The sequence below is a fragment of the Brienomyrus brachyistius genome, unplaced genomic scaffold (genome assembly GCF_023856365.1).
Source record: "Brienomyrus brachyistius isolate T26 unplaced genomic scaffold, BBRACH_0.4 scaffold57, whole genome shotgun sequence".
Taxonomy (NCBI): domain Eukaryota; kingdom Metazoa; phylum Chordata; class Actinopteri; order Osteoglossiformes; family Mormyridae; genus Brienomyrus; species Brienomyrus brachyistius.
Window position 1 is genome coordinate 1,908,441 of NW_026042332.1, and position 25,751 is coordinate 1,934,191.

A 25,751-nucleotide genomic window follows, 5' to 3' on the forward strand; every position below is an offset into this window, starting at 1 on the left:
AGGATTTCTCACTTAGCCGAATTACTTGTTGGATTTAGGGTAGTCTGAACTAAATGTATCTGAACAAAGAAAGTCCAGAAGAAGCTAAATGGTCTGCTGACAGTTTTCAGAGTTGGCAGAAAAGCTAATCTAATGAAAAATGTAGCTTCGCTAATTAGCTGTAGGCAGATTAATGGAACACTGCCCTCCACTGGTAATGAATTTGAAGCCCTGTGATTTTTATTTTTTTTTTTCGATGAGAATATTTGTTTAGTTAACCAAAGACAGGCTTCAGGAAGTACAGAAGCCTCTTGTAAATGTCAGTATCTCAGACTTTGTATGTTGTTTAATACTCCCCTGCTAAATTGTAGTATGTATCAGGTTTCACATTCATGTTTGTTTCATATCATTTGAAACGACATTTGCACCATTTTTTTAGTTTTAGTTTAGTTTTAGTTTTTTTTTTTTACAAATTAAGACTGAATGTGTCTGAAAATGCTAAATGGTGTAACTATAAAAGAGTTCGAAATATTTTAAGTATTTAATCCATTTGGAGCATATGTACGTGTAAATTAATTTGAAATATCACATAAAAACAGATTTTATTAGGATTAATAATTTTTTGTTATATTGAGTGGAACATACCTTGAAAACACTTTTGTTAAATAATCTTTGACAAATTATGTAAAAATTATTTAGACTATATTTTAATCCGTTTTTCCATGTGTTATCATTTTATGAAAAATATTGCTTATTTAAGTTATCACACTACGTGATGTATTTTGACTGACTAGATGAAAGTGATTAAAATTGTACCAAATGATGACAATTGTATAAAACCATTTGCATCTATGTACTAAAATATTTGGAAATTTGTGTAAAGCAATGAGAAATGATGTAATGTTGTGCAGACGTGCATTATGGTGTAGGGATTACTCTTGTTGTTTTGTAAATGTTAATTGTCATGTGAGGAAAAACTGTAACATTATGTCAAAATAAATATTGTAGGAATGTATTTGTGGGACTTTTGTTGAGTACATTTACCTATACAAGTACATTTGTATTTCTGTATGAGAACTCCCACATTCCGCTCTTGATGCCACCCTCCCAAAATCTCTTGCCACCCCATGTAAACATTTCTGTAACCACCACTGCAGTTACAGCCACCGCCTGTGGCAAGTTTTCTAGGAGCCACTCTACTTTATAAATGACAAAATCATTGCTCACAGCTTCACTTTCTACCTGCTGCAGCAAAGAATATACTTCTTGCCTAAATATTGCTTTAAAAGACATTCTGAAGTGAGGTAGTAGCGTATTAACAGGGGCACAGCTGGGGTGTAATGGCGGTGGCCATAGCCTGTCGTGTAGCGGCTGTCGCATCATTGATTAGATCTTACAGGATTGTCTCAGTCCTTTTTCCGTGACCACACCCCTTTGAGAGCTTGAGAGCTGTGATTGGACAGCGATTACATTTCCTGGTGGCACAGTTTCAGCAAGTACTTTTCAAAAATGAGCCAATGTAGCAGAGCAAAGATGGTCACTGCTTTTCGGAGTGATGTGGCACAATTTCATTATTAAAATGTGTGTAATGTAAACCCTTCTTTTTCTGGAGGGTAGTTGAACACGGTCAATTAAATGATTGTTTTGTTTTCATTGTGTCGCGTTCTCTTCACGACACTCAAAAGCAATGCCTCTTGTCCGTCGCATTTCCACATAGCACGGTGTCTGCATGCTGTTCACTGTAAAAGAATATATCGCGTTGACTGTTTTCCCCCAAAAGCCAAACTCGGGTTTGCATTCCAAGGCGGCACGAAATCTGCGCCATAAGTAGCAGATGGTATAAAAAGTCTTTTAAAGACCCGTGACGGCGCCGGCCTTCTTACTGATCCTGCTCGTCTGAGCTTCCTCCTCCTTTTTATATTGCCTCCCCAGCAAGAGACAGCATATGTCCAGGCGCTGGCCACGACAGAATGGTACAATATGTAGCAGTTTCTACTTATTCTGATACAATGTACTTTTAAATGGCTTACTTATTTTAAACAAACCTTTTATATTGGTTTATATTATAAACCATTATAATGGGATCACGTGATTTCAACAAGTACCTAGCTGGTAGCTACCATCAGAAATGCTGTCACCAGATTTAAACACGCTGGAATAGTGTTGCTTTTAAGAATGCTATTCAAATACAGTAGACCAGGGTGTAATGTCTGGACACTATAATGGGCACCACCTGTCCCCAGTCTCCTCTAAATATAACTACTACCTATTATTTTAAACGGAACTACTCCAGAGAAGCTGAACACTATAGGGATCAACATCATCTGTTCTGTCGATAATTAGAGCCAATATCCATCACATGTTCAATAATTGTAATCGTCCTTTTAATTTACTGATGTTACCGATAAATATTCATCATGCGCGTTGCATGCACTTTTCTACTGAAACTACTCTGAGGTCTCACACTGAGTTCAACCTACCGCATGGATTGGTTGAAATGTGAACGAGATCATCTCAAGTTAAACCAATGACTGGCTTTCTCCAGATATGAGTGACAGCTGAGGAAAGAGGCTGCGTACAGGCAATAGCGGAGAGATGGAAAGAGAACCATAAGTTCAGAAACATTAAAAGTACATTAAAAGCTGACTGTAAGCGCACCTGAGTAATATATTCCATCTTATCCTGTCTAATTATTAGTTTTGTAGTAGTGACACTTTTATCAAATGTGTACAGTTCATAGGTATTTTTGCAATTTTCAAATGCTTTGGGAAGCCAAATTTTGAGCCATCTGACTGCAATCAAAAAACTAAAAATGCCAAAAGACATATTTTCTCAGCAAATTTAAAAGTGCTGGCTAACAGTAAGTGTAAATATTCTCAGATTATTATCCACGTTGGCACTAATGATGTCTGATTGAGGCATTTGGAGATACCTAAGATAAATTTCATAGAGGTGTGCAACCTTGCAAAGACGATGTCTGTGTCAGTAATGTGCTTTGGCCACATCTCTGCTAGACGTGGTGATGAAATGTACAGCAGATTATCATTGCTGTACCGCTGGCTGTCAGAATTGTGCCCGATAAATGGTGTGGGATTTAAAGACAATTGGCCGACGTTCTGGGGTAGGCCTGGGCTTTTGAAGAAGGAAGGTAATCACCCCTTGTGGGATGGTGCTGATCTCCTGTCCAAAAGCATTGCTCATGGTCTCAAGGCCAGTCGCTGACAAGCCAGATCCAAGTCCAGGCGGCAGGCAAACCGGCATAACTGACCGTCTGCTAGTCGCTTAGAGTCGTCACCCAGGGTTCATGTTATTGAGACTGTGTCTGTTTCCCGCACTTCTAATCGTGGAGGTGTATTCCACCATAGTGGATGTCATAATAACTTTAATGAAAACTGAACCAAATCCATTGTTAGATAATAGGTGTAATGTGAGCCTAAAATCCTGGACTTTTAAATGTAAGATCACAGGCACTAAGGCATTACTAATAAATGAAATGATTACTGATTTTAGTCTTGGTGCGTTATACTTTACTGAGACCTGGGTTAAACCAAATGAATTCATGGCATTAAATGAATCTACTTCAGCTGAATACAGTTATAAGCATAACCCTCGACCAAATGGCAAAGGTGGTGGTGTTGCTGCAATATTTCAGTCTAATCTAGGAGTGTCCAAGAAAAGTGGTTATAGCTTCTGAACATTTGAAATTCTTGTTCTTAGTTTTGCTGGCTCATCTCCTTGTGGTCCTTCACCTCCAGTCATCATCATTGTGTAAACACCACCTGGTCCATACAGAGTTTTTTTTTTAACAAATCTGGTGGTCACTAATGACAAAGCCATGATTGTTGGTGATTTTAATATTCACATGGAGAATGACAGTGATCCTTTAACAACAACGTTTGCTGCTATTCTTGACTCTGTAGATGTATGTCAGAATGTAGTCGGGCCTATTCATGCCTGTAACCCAGGACCTCGTAAGGATGTTAAGATGATTCAAGGACCCCGGAGTGACAGAAGCCCTAAAAAATTTGGAAAATAACTGGATTGGTCTGGACTTTTTCCCAATATGATTTTTTTTGTTCGGCACAAAATCTTTAGCAACGCCCCTGCCTGTAACCATACCCTGGATTCAGGGACGGATTATGGGTTGTGGGGGCCCCTGGGCAAAATGTTCGCGAGGGCCCCCCCACCACCACCAGCACCACCACCACAACCACCACAATTCAAGGGCCCTTGGCAGCCAAACGCCCTCCCTATAGGGTCAGGGGCCCTTGTAGGCAGAGGATCAAAGAATGTAGGCCCTCTAAAATAGACAAACGAAAATACATTGTTGATAAGTGTTGCAAATTGTTTTGGGCTAGGGGCCCCACGGGCCCCCTGCACCCCAAGGGCCCCTGGGCAGCGGCCCCGCTGGCCCGGTCCGTAATCCGTCCCTGCCAGGATTTGATTATTAGCCATGGTATTTGGGTGGAACACACATCTATTATCCCTCAGAATCCTCTACTTTCAGATCATTAATACAGTACAGCCTCCCTTCAGCCCCAGCTGCAAAGTACAATATCAGACGTCCCATCACCCCATTATCAACAACAATGTTTCTTGACCAACTTCCATAGTCCTTCAACCTTACATCTGAAGCCTCATGTGAAAAATGAACTTGAACAGGTATCTGTGAACATGGTAAAATCCTTTCGCAGCACTCTAGGTCTTGTAACTCCACTTTAAACAAAGAGATAGAGATAAGAAAGCTGCACCCTGGTATTCTGAACTTCACTTCGTGCTCAACTAAACTAGTAGTTTTCTGATCAGTCTGGAAAGAGAGTCTCTCCAAGTACAGATAAGCACTAGTGACTGCTAGGTCTGTGTATCTTTCCAGATAAATAGAAGAGAACAAAAACAATTCTAACTTCCAGTCTGAATCTGTGTCTAGGTTAACACAGAATTCTTCAACCCTAAACTCGCAAGTCCCACAGGCTCTTAGGAGTGATGACTTTATTACATTTTTTAATGGTAAAATAACTAAGATTAGAAAGACCATCACTTCTGTGGCCACATACAGCTACCAGCCTTCTACTAGTCCTGTTCCTACTGATATTGACACTTTTAAATCTTTCTGTCCTAAAAACAATCAGAACTTTTGAGCTTGGTTTTGAGCACGATCCTGTTAAACTTGTTAAACTCATCTCTTAGGCTTGGATATATTCCGAAACCTTTTAAAATAGCAGTTATTAGACCTGTTCTAAAGAAACCAAGTCTTGAACCTAGTGATTTAGGAAACTATAGACCCACGCCAGGATTGCAAATCTTCCTTAATGTATTAGGATGAATTTGTGGACGATTACGTTGCCCACGTGGCATGGAATTAACCCTTCTACTGAAATATTCTGGGAAGTCATAATTGTGGATTAATTCTGTGATTATGTGGACTGATCATCCTGAAATTCAGATAAATCGTCCATGATTCACCCAGAATATTATTGAACTGCACAAACGTTGTTTTTTACCAATCACCTGTAACACCTATTTTGTCATATATACCTTGAGTCTCATAAAAAGAAACCAGGTTGCTTATCTAAGCCATTAGATCGGCATGCAGTATGCTTATCTTGGTTACAGGAGACAGGGGAGGGTCGTTACACAGCACCTTATATTCTCTTTAGGGGGAAAAGGGAGGCATTGCGCAAAGACACCTAGCACAAGGATGCCTATTGTACAATGTTACCGCAAGCAGCATCACTCGGACAAAAGGGGGAATTGGATAACATATTGCCTGAGGGGAAGGGGTGAGCCTGGCCAGCTCATCCCCTGCCCTCACGCAACGCTAAATTTAGTATAAAGGAAGAGGAAAACTCAGTGTTGACCGAAGCTCAGCCGTGGGATAGAGCGCGCATCACCCGGCACTTTCTCGGGACTTACATCTTGGTTTCCTGCCAGGACTAAAAGGGGCTCCCCAGTCTAAGAGTGAAGGTAGGTGATGATGGCACATCCGAGTGTGAATAGTTTTGCAGCAGCTTATGCGTTTAATTGATCATGGGGATTAACTATCACCGCTCGTTATAATAATTCACATTTACTATATTTTATTGTTTCTTTTCTATATATACTTCTTCGTATAATATATACTATTCTATATCCCTTGTAGTACGAGGTTATTTTGCATTGCTTTCAATACGATAGTTTGGTATTGATGTCAGTGTGAGGTTATTTTGTATTACTTATTAAAGCGTTTTTGAGTGAACCTAAGCGTGCCTGTTTGTTCCTTCGAGAGGCCTACATCCCTCTCACATCCATTTTAATACACTTTCATTTCAAAGATCCTAGAAAACGTTGTTCATCAACTGTCTTCTTTTCTATGGAAAACTAATGCTAATGAATTATATCAGTCTGGCTTTAGATCAAACCACAGGGAAGACAGCTTCAATCAAAGTATTGAATGATTTGCTTATGGCTTCTGACCGTGGCTGGATACCTTTGTTGGTATTACTAGATCTAACTGCAGCATTTGATACTGTGGACGATAAAATTCCCTTGGACCACCTAGAATCTGTGGTTGACATTAATGTAACAGCTCTTTCTTGGTTTCACTCTTATTTAACTGATTATTATAAGTTTATCCATGAAATATAATTTCCTTCCAGACAAGTCCAGAATTAACACTCATTTCTCATGCATAGTAAAATTAGCTTTAGCTTACACAACCCTTAAGACATACAAGCCAAGCATGAGTGACCTTGGGTCTAAGGCAGATGCAAAGCCATTTATGTGCAAATCATTGTAGCTCTTGCAGAATGTAGTACTCAGCAAAAGTGCTACTTATAATATGTAACAGACTCTGAGTCTCAATCATGCTCAGTCCAAGGTAAGGTATCCAACACTTGACACCCCAAGATTTTTGGATTCCCTCTGGCCCAGCCCTCGTCTTAATTAAGATCAAATCATTATGATATGACTTGGATATTGGGAGAACCAGAACTAACCACTGTTACTGAGAAACCAGAACAAATGAAAAACACATATACAGAGCATCTGCATAAATAAATCTGTATTTTAATAACAGATAATAAAAAGAAATAATAATAACAATACATTTATTTTATATAGTGCTTTTATACTAGATACTCAAAGTCACTTTACAAAGGCAAATCAGGGAAAAACAAACACAGACACACACATTAGGCAAACAAACAGGACAAAGTTCTATCAACAATTACAGGCAATTTTGAAAAGAGGCTCTTAAGAGAGTCTTATACAGTAGGGCCCCGGCGCGGCTTCCTCAGTCCACACCTCAATAAGAGAGCACAAGTTCTCAAGGACATCTAGACTGGCAGACTCCACCGGAGAGCCAGCAACATCATCAAAGACTCCTCACACCCTGGATACTACCTTTTCTCCCCCCTCTCCTCTATCTTATCTAATCTGATCTTATGTTATATAATCTTCCATCCATCCATCATCTCCCGCTTATCCGAGGTCAGGTCACGGGGGCAGCAGTCTCAGCAGGGAAACCCAGACTTCCCTCTCCCCGGCCACTTCAGCCAGCTCCTCTGGGGGAATCCAGAGGTGTTCCCAGGCTAGCCGAGAGACATAGTCCCTCCAGCGTGTCCTGGGTCTTCCCCTGGGCCTCCTCCCAGTAGGACATGCCCGGAACACATAACCAGGGAGGCATCCTAAGCAGATGCCTGAGCCACCTCATCTGGCTCCTCTCAATGTGGAGGAGCAGCGGTTCTACTCTGAGTCTCTCCCGAATGACCGAGCTCTTCACCCTATCTCTAAGGGAGAGCCCAGCCACCCTGCGGAAAAAACTCATTTTGGCCGCTTGTACTCGCGATCTAGTTCTTTCGGTCGCTACCCATAGCTCAAGACCATAGGTGAGGGTAGGAACGTAGATTGACTGGTAAAGCGAGAGCTTTGCCTTTTGGCTCAGCTCTTTCTTCATCACGACAGGCCGATGCAGTGCCCGCATCACTACTGACGCCGTACCGATCCGCCTGTCGATCTCTCGTTCCATCCATCCCTCACTCGTGAACAAAACCCCGAAATACTTAAACTCCTCCACTTGGGGAAGGACCCCCTCCCCGACCAGGAGAGAGCATTCCACCCTTTTCCAGCTGAGGACCATGGTCTCAGACTTGGAGGTGCTGATTCTCATCCCAGCCGCTTCACACTCAGCTGCGAACTGTCCCAGTGAGAGCCGAAGGTCACGGTCCAATGAAGCCAACAGAACTACATCATCTGCGAAAAGCAGAGACCTAATCCTGAGGTCACCAAACCTGACACCTTCAACGCCCTGGCTGCGCCTAGAAATTCCATCCATAAAAGCTACAAACGGAATCGGTGACAAAGGACAACCCTGACGGAGTCCAACTCTCACCGGAAACGAGTCCAACTTATTGCCGACCATGCGGACCAAGCTATAACACCAGTCATACAGGGACCGAACAGCTGTTATAAGGAAGCCCGGCACCCCATACTTCCGGAGCACTCCCAACAGGACTCCCCGAGAGAGACAGTCGAATGCCTTCTCCAAGTCCACAAAACACATTTAGACTGGTTGGGCAAAATCGTATGAACGCTCCAAGACCCTGCTGAGAGTATACAGCTGGTCCACTGTCCCACGGCCAGGGCGAAAACCACACTGCTCCTCCTGAATCTGAGGTTTGACAATCCGACAGACCTTCCTCTCCAGAACCCCCAAATAGACCTTACCAGGGAGGCTAAGTAGTGTGATCCCCATATAGTTGGAACACACCCTCCGGTCCCCTTTCTTGAAGAGGGGGACCACCATCCCGGTCTGCCAATTCAGAGGCACCGCCCCCGATGTCCACGCAATGCTGCAGATGCGTGTCAACAAAGACAGCCCCACAACATCCAGAGCCTTAAGGAACTCCAGGCGGATCTCATGCACCCCCAGGGCCCGGCCACTGAGGAGCTTTTTAACCACCTCAGTGACCTCCGCCCCAGAGATAGGAGAGTCCACTCCCAAGTCCCCAGACTTTGCCTCCTCATTGGAAGGCGTGTCAGTGGGATTGAGGAGGTCTTTGAAGTATTCCCTCCACCGACCCAAAACGTCCCGAGTTGAGGTCAGCAGTGCCCCATCACCACCATAAACAGTGTTGATGTTGCACCGTTTTCCCTTCCTGAGACGTCGGATGGTGGACCAGGATCTCCTTAAAGCCATCCGGAAGTCGTTTTCCATGGCCTCGCCAAACTCCTCCCACACCCAAGTTTTTGCCTTGGCGACCACCAAAGCTGCATTCCTCTTGGCCTGCTGGTACCCGTCAGCTGCCTCTGGAGTCCCACAGGCCAAAAAGGCCCGATAGGACTCCTTCTTCAGCTTGACGACATCCCTCACCACCGGTGTCCACCAACAGGTCGGGGATTGTTGTCACGACAGGCACCGACCACCTTATGGCTACAGCTCCAGTCACCTGACTAAACAATTGAGGCGTGGAACATGGCCCATTCGGACTTAATGTCCCCCGCCTGCCCCAGGACATGGGAGAAGTCCTGCCGGAGGTAGGAGTTGAAACTCCTCCTGACAGGGGATTCCGTCAGACGTTCCCAGCAGACCCTCACTATATGCTTGGGCCTGCCAGGACTGGCCGGCTTCCTCCCCCACTAGCGGAGCCAACCCACCACTAGGTAGTGATCAGTTGACAGCTTTGCCCCTTTCTTCACCTGAGTGTCCAAGACATGCCTACACGACTACAAAGTCAAGTATCGAACTGCGGCTTAGGGTGTCCTGGTGCTAAGTGCACATATGGACGCCCTTATGCTTGAACTTGGTGTTCATTATGGACAATCCGTGATGAACACAGAAGTCCAATAACAAGACACCACTCAGGTTCAAATCGGGGGGGGGGGGGGCGTTCTTCCCAATCACACCCCTCCAGGTCTCACTGTCATTGCCCAAGTGAGCATTGAAGTCCCCCAGCAGAACAAGAGTGTCCCCAGGAGGAGTGCTCTCCAACACCCCTTCCAAGGACTCCAAAATGGGTGTGGGTATTCTGAACTGCCACTTAGCGCATAAGTGCAAACAACAGTCAGGACCCATCCCCCCACCTGAAAGCGAAGGGAGGTTACCCTCTCGTCCACTGCGGTAAACCCCAATGTACAGGCGCCCAGCCAGGGGGCAATAAGTATGCCCACCCCTGCTCGGCGCCTCTCCCCGCGAGCAACTCCAGAGTGGAGGAGGGTCCAAGCCCCCTCAGGCAGACTGGTTCCAGAGCCCAAGCCGACCCATATCTAGTCAGAACCTCATAACCTCATGCACCAGCTCAGGCTCCTTCCCCGTCAGAGAGGTGACATTCCATGTCCCTAGAGCTAGCTTCTGCAGCCGAGGATCGGACCGCCAAGGTCCCCGCCTTTGGCCACTGCTCAACTCGCACTGCACCTGACCCCTATGACCCCTCCTACAGGTGATGAGCCCATTGATGTGCTTTGTTCAGGCTGTGCCTGACCAGGCTCCATGGGTGCAGGCCTGGCCACCAGGCGCTCGCCATCGAGCCCCACCCTCAGACCTGGCTCAGGGGGGGCCTCGGTGACCCGCGTCCGGGCAAGGGAAATCGTGGATCCAATGATTTTCTTACCATAAGGTGTCTAGTGAGCCTAATTTGTCTGGTTCCTCACCCTGGACCTGTTTGCCTTGGGTGACCCTACCAGGGGCATAAAGCCCCGGACAACATAGCTCCTGGGATCATTGGAACACGCAAACCCCTCAAACACGATAAAGGGTCGGCTCAAAGACATCTTATCTTATCCAATCATATCTTAACTAATCTTATATAAACTTATCTTTTATAACCTTATCTTAGTCTTATATAAACTTATCTTAACTTATATAATCTTATCGTATATAATCTTATCTTATATAACCTTATCTTAACTTATATAAACTTATCTTATATAACCTTAACTTATATAACCTTAACTTATATAATCTTATCGTATATAAACTTATCTTATATAAACTTATCTTATATAACCTTAACTTATATAACCTTAACTTATATAACCTTATCTTAACTTATATAATCTTATCTTATATAAACGTATCTTATATAATTTTAACTTATATAACAACTTACAAAACAATACAAAACAACAACAATACAAAACTTATCTTATATAACCTTATCTAATCAACCTTAATCAAAACAGTAAGAAAAGGCCCAATAATAGTCAGCAGTCACTTCTGCTGCAGCCAGAGATGGCGCTGAATCTGCTCCAAGCTCCACCGGTTCGCCGCCTTGCGTCTCAGGCACCCGCGAATTAGATTGCAGCAGCCTGTCAGAGAATAATTTGGCACATAGTTAGTCAGAAAAAAACACTCCCCGTCAGGAGACTCAAGTCACGGGACAAAAAATAAGCTGCTCACCAGAAGAGACCCATGGGGGGAATTTCAGGCGGCCTGAAATGATTGCCGTCTGGTTGTGGAAGGGTAGGTAGCCGCACACTAGATTAAATAGTGTAACCCCCACAGACCAGACTGTGGCGGGGCCAGCCAGATACTCTCTGCTCAGGAACCACTCTGGGGGAGCAAAGATCTTTGTGCCTGAAACAACAAAGCAAAATCTTTCATAAACTCACAAAATCTTTCATAAACCTATATTTTTACTGAAACGAGTTAGATTAGGACTCATGAACACAAATCCAACTCCCCTGCAGGAAGTTTGATCACATGTCCAGATTTCTTGATCACTGCAGTGTTTCCCCTGGGTTTGTAGCTTTTTTTTTTTTGTTTGTTTTGGGGGGGGGGGGGGGGCAGACAGTCACCGACAGGATTCATGGTCTTCATGTGTTTCTTTTAATGACAGCAGTCAATATAACAACTGAACTAAACATCAGAACATTTCTTTTTATGACAATTATCCATAAAATGTCACTGCAGTGTATCTTTCTGGGCTTCTGGAAGGACATTTCTAGAGCCTCTTGATATGGGAAGTCAGAAACGTCCGGCCCATTTATTCCCGATCTGCAGGCAGGCTGCAAGATGGTCTTCCTTGCAGCCTATTGCGGATGTTTGTCCTCCACCCTGGGAGCAGATATTTTTGTCTGCTTTTCAGGTGGTTGACGCGACATATTTTCCAACGTGTGCTCCCTGTCCGCTGGTGGGAGTGTGCTCACCTGTGTGCGTGCACGTGTCTGTGTGTGTGCATCGGGGCAGAACTCCATGTGCGATACAGAGACCAGAGGACAATTGTAAACGCGACGACCGTGTAGAGACAAAAATGACAAGCTGTTGTGTAAATAAGATGAATAACATAAGGCTGTTTACTTTTGATAAAGGCACAATGTATAGCCCTGTTCTATAGGAAAGGTAACCTTAAATGACTTCTGTTGTGATCTGGAGCTATATAGCTATATAAAGAGCTATATAAAATTAAATAAAATTAACTTGACCTTCAACGGGGGGTGGGAGGTGCCGTTGGAGAGGCGGGGTGCCCCCCTTATATAATGGTAGACCTGCGTGAAGTTGGTCCCCCATATGCTTCAGATACTGGTCTCAATTGTATGTGCCGCGTTTGTGCCGTTAAAATTTTTTTTGTGCTGTTTTAGTTTCTGACATATAAATGTTTGTTTACATGTAGACGTCAGCAGTTTGAAGTTGGCCCCCCATTTCCAGCAGACCAATTGCAATCGTGTGTGTTGCGTTTGTGCTGGTTTGTGCCGTTAAAACTGTCCTTTGTGCTGCTTCAGTGCAGAGATATTATTTATTTACATGGTCACGTGACTCCGCCGTTAACTTTGCCCCCCATTTGCTTCCGAACCGGTCTCAGTAGTGCCCTTTAAAAATTCTGTACTATTTTTTCTGAGTTATACCTCTTAGTTTATGCCTTTACTTGATTGCGTTTGATGATTCCGCGACAAAGCTGGACATAGACTTAGTCAGCCCCACCAGCCAGATACTGCATTTCAGGATCCTGCTGAATAATTCAGATTCTCAGCGACTGATAGCCATATGCATTTCATATGTAGCATGGAATTAGGTAGTAATAAGGTAGTAATAGCAATAAGGGAGCACTGCATTTTCACGTGAGCAATGCCATCTTAGAAAGGGGGGGGGGGGAGCGTTAATATTTGTGAGGTCTATATGTGTGCATTAACTATACACACACACACACACACACACACACATATATATAGTCAAGCCCAGAATTATTCATACACCTGCCAAATTTTGACTTTACGTTACTTTTATTCAACCAGCAAGTTTTTTCTTGATTGGAAATGACACAGGCGTCTCCCAGAAGATAATAAGACATGTACAAGAGGTATCATTGTGGAAAAAAAATATTTCTCAGCTTTTACTTACATTTGAACAAAAAGTGGCATGTCCAGAATTGTTCATACTGTACCTTTTGCAAACTTGGCTAAAGAGCAGATAAAAATATCAGCGTCTTATTCGCGTTGCGTACCATGTGATAAGAAGGGACCCCGATGGAAAGAAATTACAGATGCGGTGACATTTCATATCGCCAAAGATATGGTGCCCATTTGCACTATTGAAAAACGGGGTTTTCCAGAAGCTAAAAACAATCGACCCCAAATATGAGCTCCCAAGCCGAAAGTATCATACCGAAGTAGCCCTACCACGTTTATATAGCAAAACAAAAAATTGCACAGCTGCTGGAGAATGTGCTGTGTTACTCAACTACCTCAGACCTGTGATCCAGCCGAAACATGCAGCCATACATGAGTTTGTATGCTAGTGTTTCATATGCATTAATGAAATGTAAAGAGGGGAAGCATTTAGGCATCCTATAAGTAAACAAATGTCTGTGCTGTACAGTGTGTAATTGTAGTTCGCCTTTTTGCTGTACAGAGAATGGTGTAAAGGACCCAAGAATTGACGAGCCACTGGTGTTTCTAAAAAGGCTGTCAGTGCCTCACATTCAGCTGGACAAGAAGAAGAGATATGGCTGTGGTACAAGCCGAGCTCGGCCTCCCCACCCACCAGCTTATCACAGAGGGCCCAACAAGGTGGGCTTCAAGGCAAAGGATGGTAGAGCGAGTTCTGGAACAGGAAAAAGCCATAGCCCGGATCTTGGGGTCTGAGAAGAAAACTCAGCACCTCATGCCGACATGGCAAGACATAGATATTTTATAATCAGTAAACAAAGCTGTGAAACCACACCAAGAATTCACTGAGGCCCAGTCTGGGGAGACTTATGTCAGTGTCTCTTACCTCAAACCGATGCTTCATCTGTTCAGAAGCAGTCTCTTACAGCCAGATGAGGGAGATACTGAACTAACAAAACTAAACAAAAACAACATACTGGGGTACCTTAATAGAAGATGAACTGTCACAGATGAACCCTTGGACATGTCTTCACTAATGGAGCCCAGATTCCGCACGACTTACACTGAACATAACAAGGTGGAACAAATTAAGGAAAGAGCTGTTATGGAGCTGAAGTTTCTCCTTGCTGACGAAGCAGCACAGCCTGAGCTGAAGAAGAAAAAGACATTGGCAAGCTTCTTCAAGAAGAAAGTGCCTTCTACCTCCCAGTCCAAGTCAGAAAAAGTCAAAAATGAGTTGGCAGCCTATATGCTGTCCCCTGACATAGACCCAGACACAGATACAAGTAAAAAAATCGGAGATTTTAGCTTTAGACAATATCGCCCAGCCCAACATACAGACATACGTATTTTTCGCTGTATTTTTACAAAGAAAGTAAAACTTCATTATCGGACATTTTTATTTAACCGCCATGTACAACAAGTAAGAGGGTCCATGGGAACCAATTTTCCCCTCCAAGGCGGCTGCCTGCCAAAAGCCAGCCAAAGGGAGTAACCCCCCTCCTTCTGGGGATGTGCCTAAATTCTCGTCTAAACCCGCCCATCTGTTCACTTGCAGGGTGTTACCATGAGATGGCGCTTTCTTTACTAAAACACAATTTAGTTGTGGTCACAAGTTTACACACACAGGTACAACAGGTATCAACCAGAATCTTTTGGTATCCATTAGCAAGCTTCTGGCATAATTCTGGCTGAATATTTGACCACTCTTCTTTGCAGAATTTCTAGTTAAATTAAACTAGCTGGGTTCCTGACACGGACCCGGCTTTTAAGCATAACCCACAAATTTTCAATAGGGTTGAGATCGGGGGTATTTCACAAAGCAGGATTTCTTGCTTAGCCGAATAACTTCTTGGAGTTAAGGTGAACTGAAGACACAGCCGAAGTTTTTACACCAGAGACAAACAGGGCTAGGTACTTGGCTAGCGCTCATGCTGGTACATACTAATCCAGCGCTATGATATTGTACAGTACATACAAAAACCCCTCGGAAGTGCAAAGCATGTGCTTTCAATCTCTGCCTTCAACCAGACAGGAACTGTTTTGAAGCTTGGCATCTTGATCAGGAGCGACAATTTGTTGTTCTAATATTCATTTATTGTTTTGTATTAGTCCTGTAATATAATGTGATTGCATATTTTATTTATCAACGTTTAATCTGTTGCATGTGATAAACTGTAAAAAGGCTAGTATTGTGTCTTTTCTTACAGTTTTTTTCAATCGCTAAGACAGAGTAGAATCTAGGGTAGTATCTCTTTACATGCCTGATCCATCCTTGGCATTTCTCTGGAGAAATATCTTGGCATCCAGCATTCATTGTTTGGTCTTGTGTCAATTTGTTTATATTATATGGCTTTTACCATCTATTTTAGAAAGGGTCTTGATAGTAATTTAAGAAAATTACATATTTCAGTTTTGACGGTCTTGTTAGCAGTTTTAGGGTCAGTATGTTGGTATGTGCAAAATGGCCTCTGAAAATTTAATGTTGTGAGTGAGACAGGAATCCATGACTTTTAGTCATGATTGCATTTAGTCATTGATTGCATTTTGTATAAGATAATGTTGTGGTGACTGTTTGAAGAGTTTTGAGAAAGCAACTCCAGAATTGCAGTATCTGTCTTAGCAATTGAAAAAAACTGTAAAATTCACACTGCCTTTCCAAACTGATTGGTGTGAGGAGCAGTGACAGACATTCCATGGGCCATTGACAGTATGCAAAGGTGTGGTGACTCCAAAGTCACTTCAAAGTTGTAACACTTTAGTAATCACACCAAATACAATTTTGTTTGTGTAGCCAGCCCCAATGTCTATAAGCCTCAGAGCTCAAAAGTCTTGGCTAAAAATGTTTATGATGTGATTTTTTACAATTTGTCAGCACCACTGAAAATAGGTTTTAACAAAAAGATAGAATAATCACTCTCTAAATGATCTCCAATTATTGGTGCTGAATAAAAGTATTTGTAGCAATTTGGGATAAATGTTTTTTTAGATAGGTGAAATATTTTAGTTTTTCCAAATTGTTGAAATAATAAAAATCATTTTGGGAACGAAACTGCCAATTGCCAAAAGTCATTTATTGAATCAGTCACTTGTTTGATGAAACTTTAAACCTTTCTCACCTAGTTAGACACAACTTGCAGACTTGTAACTTGGCTTCTGATGAGCCACACCTGTTCCTGATATTTACCTGAGGACAGGTGTGGCTCATCAGAAGCCAGGTAGGATAGAAAACCTGCTGGGCAGTAGCCCTCCAGGACCGGAGTTGGAGACCTCTGCACTAAGGAATGTGTCTGTTTTATTCAAGCACCGTACAGAACCATTTGATTTTTTTATTTTCATTTTCCACTCTGTCCACCTTTATTCTCCACAATCATCCTTATTACTTTGTTTAGGCCTGTAATTAGTCTGTTACACACATCTTGGGTCACTCTCCTTTTCCAAAACTACTGGTAAGACTTACTCTGGTAAGTCACTTCAGCTTTCATAATCACTGCTCTCCCTGGTGGTTGGATAAATCATTGCAAGTACTTTACAGACAGAGGTAAGGGGCAGATCATGCCGGCCCCCTTGTTCATTACATCATCGTGGGGGATCTCATTACAGTCAATGTCCCACCCAGGACCCAGCAGGGGCCAGTCATGGACCAGCCAAGGCCCCATCATGGAAACATGGGAAAATTCAAGTGGCTACATCTGTAGACATTGCAACACACAGTGCAGGCAAAATGACAAGAGTTTATTATACATTGTTGTAGAGTATTAAGCATTAACTGGTCGCATTTGCTGCCGTGGCGTTCACTAGCTACCTTGTAGCAAAACGCTATGTACGTCTGCACGTAATTTAGAGTTATGTGATGTGCTTTACCACTGTAAATGGCACACAATCGCTTTTCACACCGCAAGAGCCACTTTACATATTGTCGTTTTGCTTTTTCACTCCCACAACTCAAGAAATGGACGTCCTGTGCTGTGCTGAGTTGGTAGAACACATGATAACCTGGGTCAAGCCTGCACGTAACGAGGCAGTATGTAACGGTCGGTCATTTGTGAAAATATCTAGCAGGATCCTGAAATGCGGTATCTGGCTGGTGGGGCTGACTAAGTCTACGTCCAGCTTTGACACGGAGTCATCAAACGCTCCACCTTCTGTTCACATGAGAAACACGAGCCTGAGCACTATACGGCGATCATGTGAAGGCGTAAAGTAAGAGGTATAACTCAGAAAAATAACAGCACAGACAATTTTTAAACGGGACAAACTACTGAGACCGGTTCGGAGGCAAATGGGGGGCTAACTTAACAGCAGAGTCACGTGACCATGTAAATAAGCAATATCTCTGCACTGAAGCAGCACAAAGGATAGTTTTAATGGCACAAATGCAGCAAACGGGATTGCGATCGGTCTGGTGGAAATCAGACGCAAATGGGGCATCAACTTCACGCTGATGACGTCACCATGTAAACAGACATTAATATCGCAGAAACTAAAACAGCACAAAGGATAGTTTTAACAGCACAAGCCAGCACAAATGCAACACATACAATTGCGATCGGTCTGGTGGAAATCAGAGAAAAATGGGGCACCAACTTCACACTGATGATGTCACCATGTAAACAGACATTAATATCTCAGAAACTAAAACAGCACAAAGGATAGTTTTAACAGCACAAGCCAGCACAAAGCAACACACACAATTGCGATTGGTCTGGTGGAAATCAGACGCAAATGGGGCATCAACTTCACGCTGATGATGTCACCATGTAAACAGACATTAATATCTCAGAAACTAAAACAGCACAAAGGATAGTTTTAACAGCACAAGCCAGCACAAAGCAACACACACAATTGCGATCGGTCTGGTGGAAATCAGACGCAAATGGGGCATCAACTTCACGCTGATGACGTCACCATGTAAACAGACATAAATATCTCAGAAACTAAAACAGCACAAAGGATAGTTTTCAAAGCACAAGCCAGCACAAAGCAACACACACAATTGCGATCGGTCTGGTGGAAATCAGACGCAAATGGGGCATCAACTTCACGCTGATGACGTCACCATGTAAACAGACATTAATATCTCAGAAACTAAAACAGCACAAAGGATAGTTTTAACAGCACAAGCCAGCACAAATGCAACACACACAATTGCGATCAGTCTGGTGGAAATCAGAGGAAAATGGGGCATCAACTTCACGCTGATGATGTCACCATGTAAACAGACATTAATATCTCAGAAACTAAAACAGCACAAAGGATAGTTTTCACAGCACAAGCCAGCACAAAGCAACACACACAATTGCGATCGGGCTGGTGGAAATCAGACGCAAATGGGGCATCAACTTCACGCTGATGACGTCACCATGTAAACAGACATTAATATCGCAGAAACTAAAACAGCACAAAGGATAGTTTTAACAGCACAAGCCAGCACAAATGCAACACATACAATTGCGATCGGTCTGGTGGAAATCAGACGCAAATGGGGCATCAACTTCACGCTGATGACGTCACCATGTAAACAGACATTAATATCTCAGAAACTAAAACAGCACAAAGGATAGTTTTAACAGCACAAGCCAGCACAAATGCAACACACACAATTGCGATCAGTCTGGTGGAAATCAGAGGAAAATGGGGCATCAACTTCACGCTGATGATGTCACCATGTAAACAGACATTAATATCTCAGAAACTAAAACAGCACAAAGGATAGTTTTCACAGCACAAGCCAGCACAAAGCAACACACACAATTGCGATCGGGCTGGTGGAAATCAGACGCAAATGGGGCATCAACTTCACGCTGATGACGTCACCATGTAAACAGACATTAATATCGCAGAAACTAAAACAGCACAAAGGATAGTTTTAACAGCACAAGCCAGCACAAAGCAACACACACAATTGCGATCGGTCTGGTGGAAATCAGACGCAAATGGGGCATCAACTTCACGCTGATGACGTCACCATGTAAACAGACATTAATATCTCAGAAACTAAAACAGCACAAAGGATCGTTTTAATGGCCCAATCTGGCACAAGCGCGGCACATACGATTGAGACCAGTTTGGTTGAAATCTGAAACATATGGGGGGCAACTTCACGCAGGTTAATGGTAGGGGAAACACTGCACTGGAAAACACTGCACTGGACTACCCGCCACTTGCTATTGAACCAGGGGTTAGTTTGACAGGTTTTAATTAGCCTCTCTCACTGACCTGAAAATTTTGTGTAGTGGGAATCTGTCCAGATATCGCCACAGCCAAAGTCGATGAGCTTGACCTCCAGAGTGTCTGTCCTGATCAAAAGGTTCTCTGACTTCAGGTCTCGATGGAGGACGCCTGAGTCCTGGCAGTGACGCAAGGCGTGGAGGACCTGCACCATCACGTGCCTGGCAACACCTTCTGACAGGAGGCCTCCTTTCCTTTTGCAAAAATCAAAGAGATCTTCGCATGGGTCCGGTCTTTCCAGGATCATAATATAATCCTGTGGTCCATCAAACCAGTCGATGAGCTTGAGCACGTTGGCACAAGATGACTCATTGCTAACAAGCTTCATCAGCGCCACCTCCAATGGCATGGGCCCGTCAAGTCCAGGCTATGAATGGGAGGGAAGGATATACATATGTTTAGACAGAAATTCTTCCAAATAAACCCAGCTCTATGACTGAAAACACTTACCAGTTCTAGCTTCTTTTCAGTCTTTCTGGCATATTTGATTGCCACCTAGAGGTAAAAAAAAAAAAACACAAATTTAGTGTAGGATTTATTGAGAAATCATCACCTTTTATAGGTGCCTGTAACAGGTGCAATAAAAGGGATCCCTATGAGAGATATTACTACGCATGTCGCGGCTACACCATTTGGTCACTTACTGGGAAGCCATCTGCCTTGCGAATGCCGGCAAAAACTGCCCCATAGCCACCCGTTCCAAGTAGATGGCCCTGGAGGTACAGGTCCTCCAAATGTTCTACAACATTAAGCAGGTACACTTCAGAAAAAGAGTCCATACAGCATTTTCTACAGGATAACACAGTTGAAGACACTTCACTAATAACTTTAAATAGCATGCATTAATATTTCTTTACCACATGCCAATCCTAAACTTGGCTTTTAAATTCAGTATTATCATTAGTTTGCCTTTTAGATGCTGCAGTCAGAGTAAGATCGGGTTCAGAATCAAAACGTATTGAATCAATTTGGGTATGTTTGCTTTTCAAACGTTCAGCGACATTTTTTTTTTATCAATCAATGAATCAATTGTTGCATTTATTTGTTTAATCTATAAGTCCAGTACACTATTCGCATCTGCTTTTGCAGCAAGCCTTATGAAAGAGATTTACATGGCTTTCTTAGGTGTCATTTTCATTCTCTATCAAAAGACTTCAACTTCCAACCTTTGCGGGGAGTTTTGGACGCGACTTCGTCGGTACTCCGGACTTCCGTACTCTCTCTCCTTCTTTTCGCAGGAGATTCATCAGCGGAATCGGAGTGGGAGCGTTTTTTACCCATTTTTACTGCTATGAGTAATAGATAATGAAAGAGTAAAGACGTTCTTCTGCAATGCTAAGCAAGAAGTAATTGAATGATGCTTTTGTGGCTGACCAGTTACGGATGGATGGATGAGCATCATTCAAATATTGTTGATTTTTGAACAACAGACGGCATCATGCACGGGGTTACATGGGCTGAAGCCCAGAGGTCCCTCACCCCCCCGTCGTAAAATTGAAAAAAAAAAGAAGAGACGTTTGAATATATTATTTAGCAATAATATAATTAGTTTTTAATTTGCATATTCTCCCCCTGTCATCGTGGTGTTTCTTCCGGGTTCTCCGGTTTCCCTGTATTTCAAGAACATGCTGAGGCTAATTGGACTTGCTAAATTGCCCGTAGCTATGCATGTGTGAGTGAATGGTGTGTGAGTGTGCCCTGCGATGGGCTGCCCCCCCATCCTGGGTTGTTCCCTACCTCGTGCCCATTGCTTGCGGGATAGGCTCCGGACCCCCGCGACCCAGTAGGATAAGCGGTTTGGAAAATGGATGGATGGATAATTAGTTGTGAATTTGCATATTGGTGTTTCTTCCGGGTTCTCTGGTTTCCCCGTAGTCCAAAATCATGCACGATTATTGAATATGGATGAATTGTTAATTGTTCTGTAATAAGCTGTGGTTCATTCGTTCTAAAGCTCAAAATATCTCCAAGTAGTACATCAGAAATCACGGAGTGACAAGGAATCTGCCATTACGATTAAAACAACTTAACCGATCACATAGGAAATGCAGTCTAAAGTTTCTGACTCAGTCATAAACAGCGTGGCTGGTTTGTGGGAATATTTAACAAAAATGATTAAGGAGAAAAAAGCGAACCAGATCACCGAAAGGCAGTCGTATTCCGCTGAATGGGAATACACTGGGCACCGCATCTAATGATCACGTTTGTCTGGGAGAAATTGATCATTATATATGCGGATGATGGTTATTACCGCTTTTTTCTGCTTCTTAATTATGTCTCAGACAGATTACCATCTGATTCACATATGTATATTTATATTAAAATACGGACAGCGTCGCAATTTACTTCATTTTATTGACGATTTAAAACTACAGTAGTTGTCTCAAACGCTTTTCAAATTACAGTACCTTACCAATTAAATTTCTGAAGTGCGTATAATGCCAATACGATATAACACAATACAGTACTGTACATAATATTCAATTCAATTTTATGTATACAGCGCATCTTCGTAACCTTACGTTGTCTGAAAGCATGATATGTTCCCAAGGCAGTCTGTGTTTCTCATCTTTCTGGCTCTTTACTGTAGGCTGTGAAAACGATCGTTTCTATTTATGTAGGCTCCTGAAACGTATGTAATATATTACCTATATTGTTAAAATACAGAAAACAACACACAGACAAATAAAAAAAGGTCATGGATTTTAAAATGGTTTGTTACTTAATACTCAGGCGCTTGTTAATATTGATTCAAAAGTTCAAAACAACAGACATGAACTTGGCACTTGCTACATTATAAGTGTGTATCAGATGTATAGTAACACTACGGAGCCCCTGTGTCTCCATATCTCTGCATCGGAAAATTAGATGAATAAGCAATGCACTTTTGTCCAATATTGCCTGTGCCCGCCCAGAAATTAGCCAGAGCTTATTAGCGAAATAACGTTACATCATGTATTATTCTGTGGGAAACGAAAGATCGATCTGCTGGCCAGATGTAATAAGAATCATAAACAATGCAGATCGTAAGTAAAAGTAAAATATAAATAAAAGTTCTGAACTGTGTTCCGTTTTGATCAATTGATCCCCCAAATAACTAATAAATTATTAACCAACAAAGTGATTGACTTATTTATCCTCCGTTGTTTCGGCTTGGCGGTGTAATTATGTGTGGAGTTTAAGCTACGATCTTAAAGTTCCCAGTTTCTATTGTGCGGTGTGACACATGAAAGTGACCAGGAGTTACAAAAGGCATGACAACCCAGGAACTTGTAAACCGGGACCAGGTTCCGTAACTTCGCTGTGAAAGCGCCTTACATATGGAATCAGATTTGTGCCAATATTATCAAGCAAACTTTTTTGACATCAAGCAAAAACAAGGCTAAAGAAAAAAACTAACTGAAGCAAAAAAAAAATGTCATCTCAAAAGTCAAAATTATAACTTGCAAACACATGATTGGTCTTTTGATTATGTTTTCATTTGTTTACGTTGCAAGCTTACTCGCTCGCGCTCCCCGACTTTTTTGTTTATAGTTCTGACATAAACGTCTCGCGTGGGCGGGTTTTTTTTTTCAGAGTCGCGTCCCCATTGGCTAATACGTTTTTGACTGACAGGTCAGTTCCCCCCCACCGCGACCCTAAATAAGACAAGTGGTTTCAGAAAATGGATGTATAGTGTAATAGAAACTGTGTTGCGATATTGTAAGAGAAGAATATTGTAAGAATATTTCTGACAGTTTGACGGCTAAGGAATGCAGTGAACTACATTACTGTAATGGGAACACGTGATCTTTTAGCATGTAAATGTTGAGATTACCCAGCTCCATGCCAAAGACATGGCTGAACTTGAAGCTCACCCACAACCCAAAAACCAAACCAAAAAACACTGTTACTCATATTTATATTCAATTTGCTATTGATAAATAATTTGATAAATAATAAAACTATCTAATAAAAAATCAATTATATGTTCAATATTCATTATTTTAGTATATATTTTGGCTATTATCGTCTCACACTGTAGCCCATGATGCAGTAGATATAGCACATAGATTATGAGTTTACTCAGAAATGTCAGTCTTGATTTAATTGAACATTTTAAAAATAGAATGTCTTATTTATTGTCCCTTGAAACCTTATCGTTTAGCCCAAGGAAGATCTAGAGTCTAGATCTACAGCTGCATCATTAGCCATGCCATTGTCTAATATAACATTGTCTAGTCCAGTGGATCCCAAACTCTCTCTGCAGGGCCCCCCTTTCCCAGATAGGAACATTATTGATCCCCCCCACCCCATTCAATCTACACAGGTTCAGAATCAAACTTTATTTAATAAAGTTTTCTAATCGAGCGAAACAAATGCAATTACAAATGGTGCAATTTCATCACTGTGGGAGAAATAAAGAGCATAGTGAAGTTATAAAGAAGAATAAACAGCTGTCTCCACAGGAATGGCTGGGAAATTAACCAGCTCCCAGTCAGAAGAAAACGTAAAAGGGGATCATCTCAAGTCTCACACTTTTCCGTGGCTGGTGTGGACTTGCTTTGTGCTGCACATCTTCTCAATTCAGGGTTGCAGCTGGGAAACAGTCACTCTTAGTTCCTTTTCAATGTGCAGCTTTGATCTGTATTTTGTCTTAATAGAGACCACAGCAGAAAAGCTTACAGGTAGGATGTAGCAAAAGGAAGGAGTGTGCCCACAGCTTTCCCTCCTAACACTGAGTAATCCTTCTCCACTCCAATTCAAAATGCAGCCAGTGTTTTAGACTTAAACTGCAATGAACTGTTCCTCCTCTGCAGTGCTGAAATCCTCATCTGGTGTAGCACTGAAGGGGTCTCCGATCCAGTCAAATATTTTAGGCTCCTGGAAACGTTTTTGTAGAGTGGAGAGGTGAGCTTTCATGTATGGGATCATTGTGTTCTGAAGTTTGTTGAGCTCAATGAATGTTTTCAGGTTCCCAAATGAGTCTATATTTCCCTCAGTAACTCGCTGCTCCCACATCTCCAGTTTTCTTGTGAATGATGTGATTTTATCTGCCCGATGTGGAAGGTGTGTATCGGTGCCTTGCATCTGCAGATTTAGCTCACTGAGTTTCTGAAACATGTTACTCAAGTATGCAACTTTCAGGAGGAATTTGTCATTTTTAAACTTATTGGCAAGCTCGTGACCCTCTTCCTCCATGAAAGCGCTGATCTCATCTCGGAGCTCAAATATTCTGGTAAAAACTTTCCCGCGTGACAGACAACGAGCCTCACTGTGAAACAAAGCAGCTGTGTGGTTGGAGCCCATTTCCTCGCACAGGGCAGGAAAAATCCGGACTTTGATGGTGCGTATTTTAATGCAGTTTACTGTAGCGATGACATCCGTCATTACATCGTTTAGCTCGGGACTCAGCTGTTTAGACACCGACGCTTCTCAGTGGATCATACAGTGTGTCCATCGCACATTGGGGGAGATGCGCTTCACGAGTGCTTGCAGTCCGCCCCGTTTCCCAGCCATAGCCTGAGCCCCGTCGGTGTTTATGATTTTAAGCATTTATTCTGCAGTGGCTCTGCCAGTAATTTGCTTACAGAATCCTTGAAAATTGCTGCTTGAAATCCTCAGCATCGATACATCTGATGTACGTTATGAATAAACAGTCTCTGTCACTGTCAGTAGCTTCATCCACCTGCAGCGTGAAGTGGCGTCTTTCCCGCACCTTGTCAGTCAGCTGCTCCTCTATGTCTTCTGACATGTCATGAATGCACATCGCAATCATATTGTTTTATAATGGAATTGCCTTTTACATGCTGGCTGTTGTTTCATCAATCATAGTTGCAACCATATCGATAGCGGAGGGAAGCATTAATTCCTCAGCTATTGTGTGTGGTGTTTGACAGTGAGCAATTCAGTAGGCAACTTTATATGATGCTAGTTGAGCGTTTTTAGGCAAAGATACTGTATAACTTTAGTAATGATGCTTTGTTGTGCACGGCGGTTTGTGAGTTTTCCTTTAAAGAAACCAACTGGCTTATCTTTATGCTTAGGGTTTGTTGTCTCCAGATGACGTCTTAATTTGTTTGGCTTCAGACTGTCAGCAGCGAGTATTTTCAGACACACAACACACTGTGGTCTCTCCTGGTTACCCACCATTGTCGTTGTGAAACCAAGGGCCAGATATGACTCATCATATTTTCTCTTCTTTGCTTTGGAGCTTGAACTTGCAGCTGATGAAGAGTCAGCCTCTACTGGAGGCTTGGCTG

At 42.6% G+C, this 25,751-nt stretch overlaps 2 protein-coding genes across 2 annotated transcripts in view; both read right to left on the reverse strand.

Annotated features, from left to right (window-relative positions):
- Positions 1 to 21,220, reverse strand: part of LOC125724529 (serine/threonine-protein kinase pim-1-like) — a 195,469-nt gene extending 174,249 nt beyond the window's left edge. Inside the window, exons 1-4 of the mRNA XM_049001268.1 lie at positions 20,676 to 21,220; positions 20,154 to 20,248; positions 19,960 to 20,004; positions 19,498 to 19,876 (exon numbers count right to left, since the gene is read on the reverse strand). Of these exons, the coding sequence (XP_048857225.1) occupies positions 19,498 to 19,876; positions 19,960 to 20,004; positions 20,154 to 20,248; positions 20,676 to 20,790 (634 nt within the window). The 5' untranslated portion in view covers positions 20,791 to 21,220. The remainder of the gene's footprint in view (positions 1 to 19,497; positions 19,877 to 19,959; positions 20,005 to 20,153; positions 20,249 to 20,675) is intronic.
- LOC125724531 (serine/threonine-protein kinase pim-1-like) overlaps positions 11,094 to 25,751 on the reverse strand; it is a 153,216-nt gene continuing 138,558 nt past the window's right edge. The window contains exon 7 of the transcript XR_007387211.1: positions 11,094 to 11,108. The gene's annotated coding sequence lies outside the window, so the exon portion shown is untranslated. The remainder of the gene's footprint in view (positions 11,109 to 25,751) is intronic.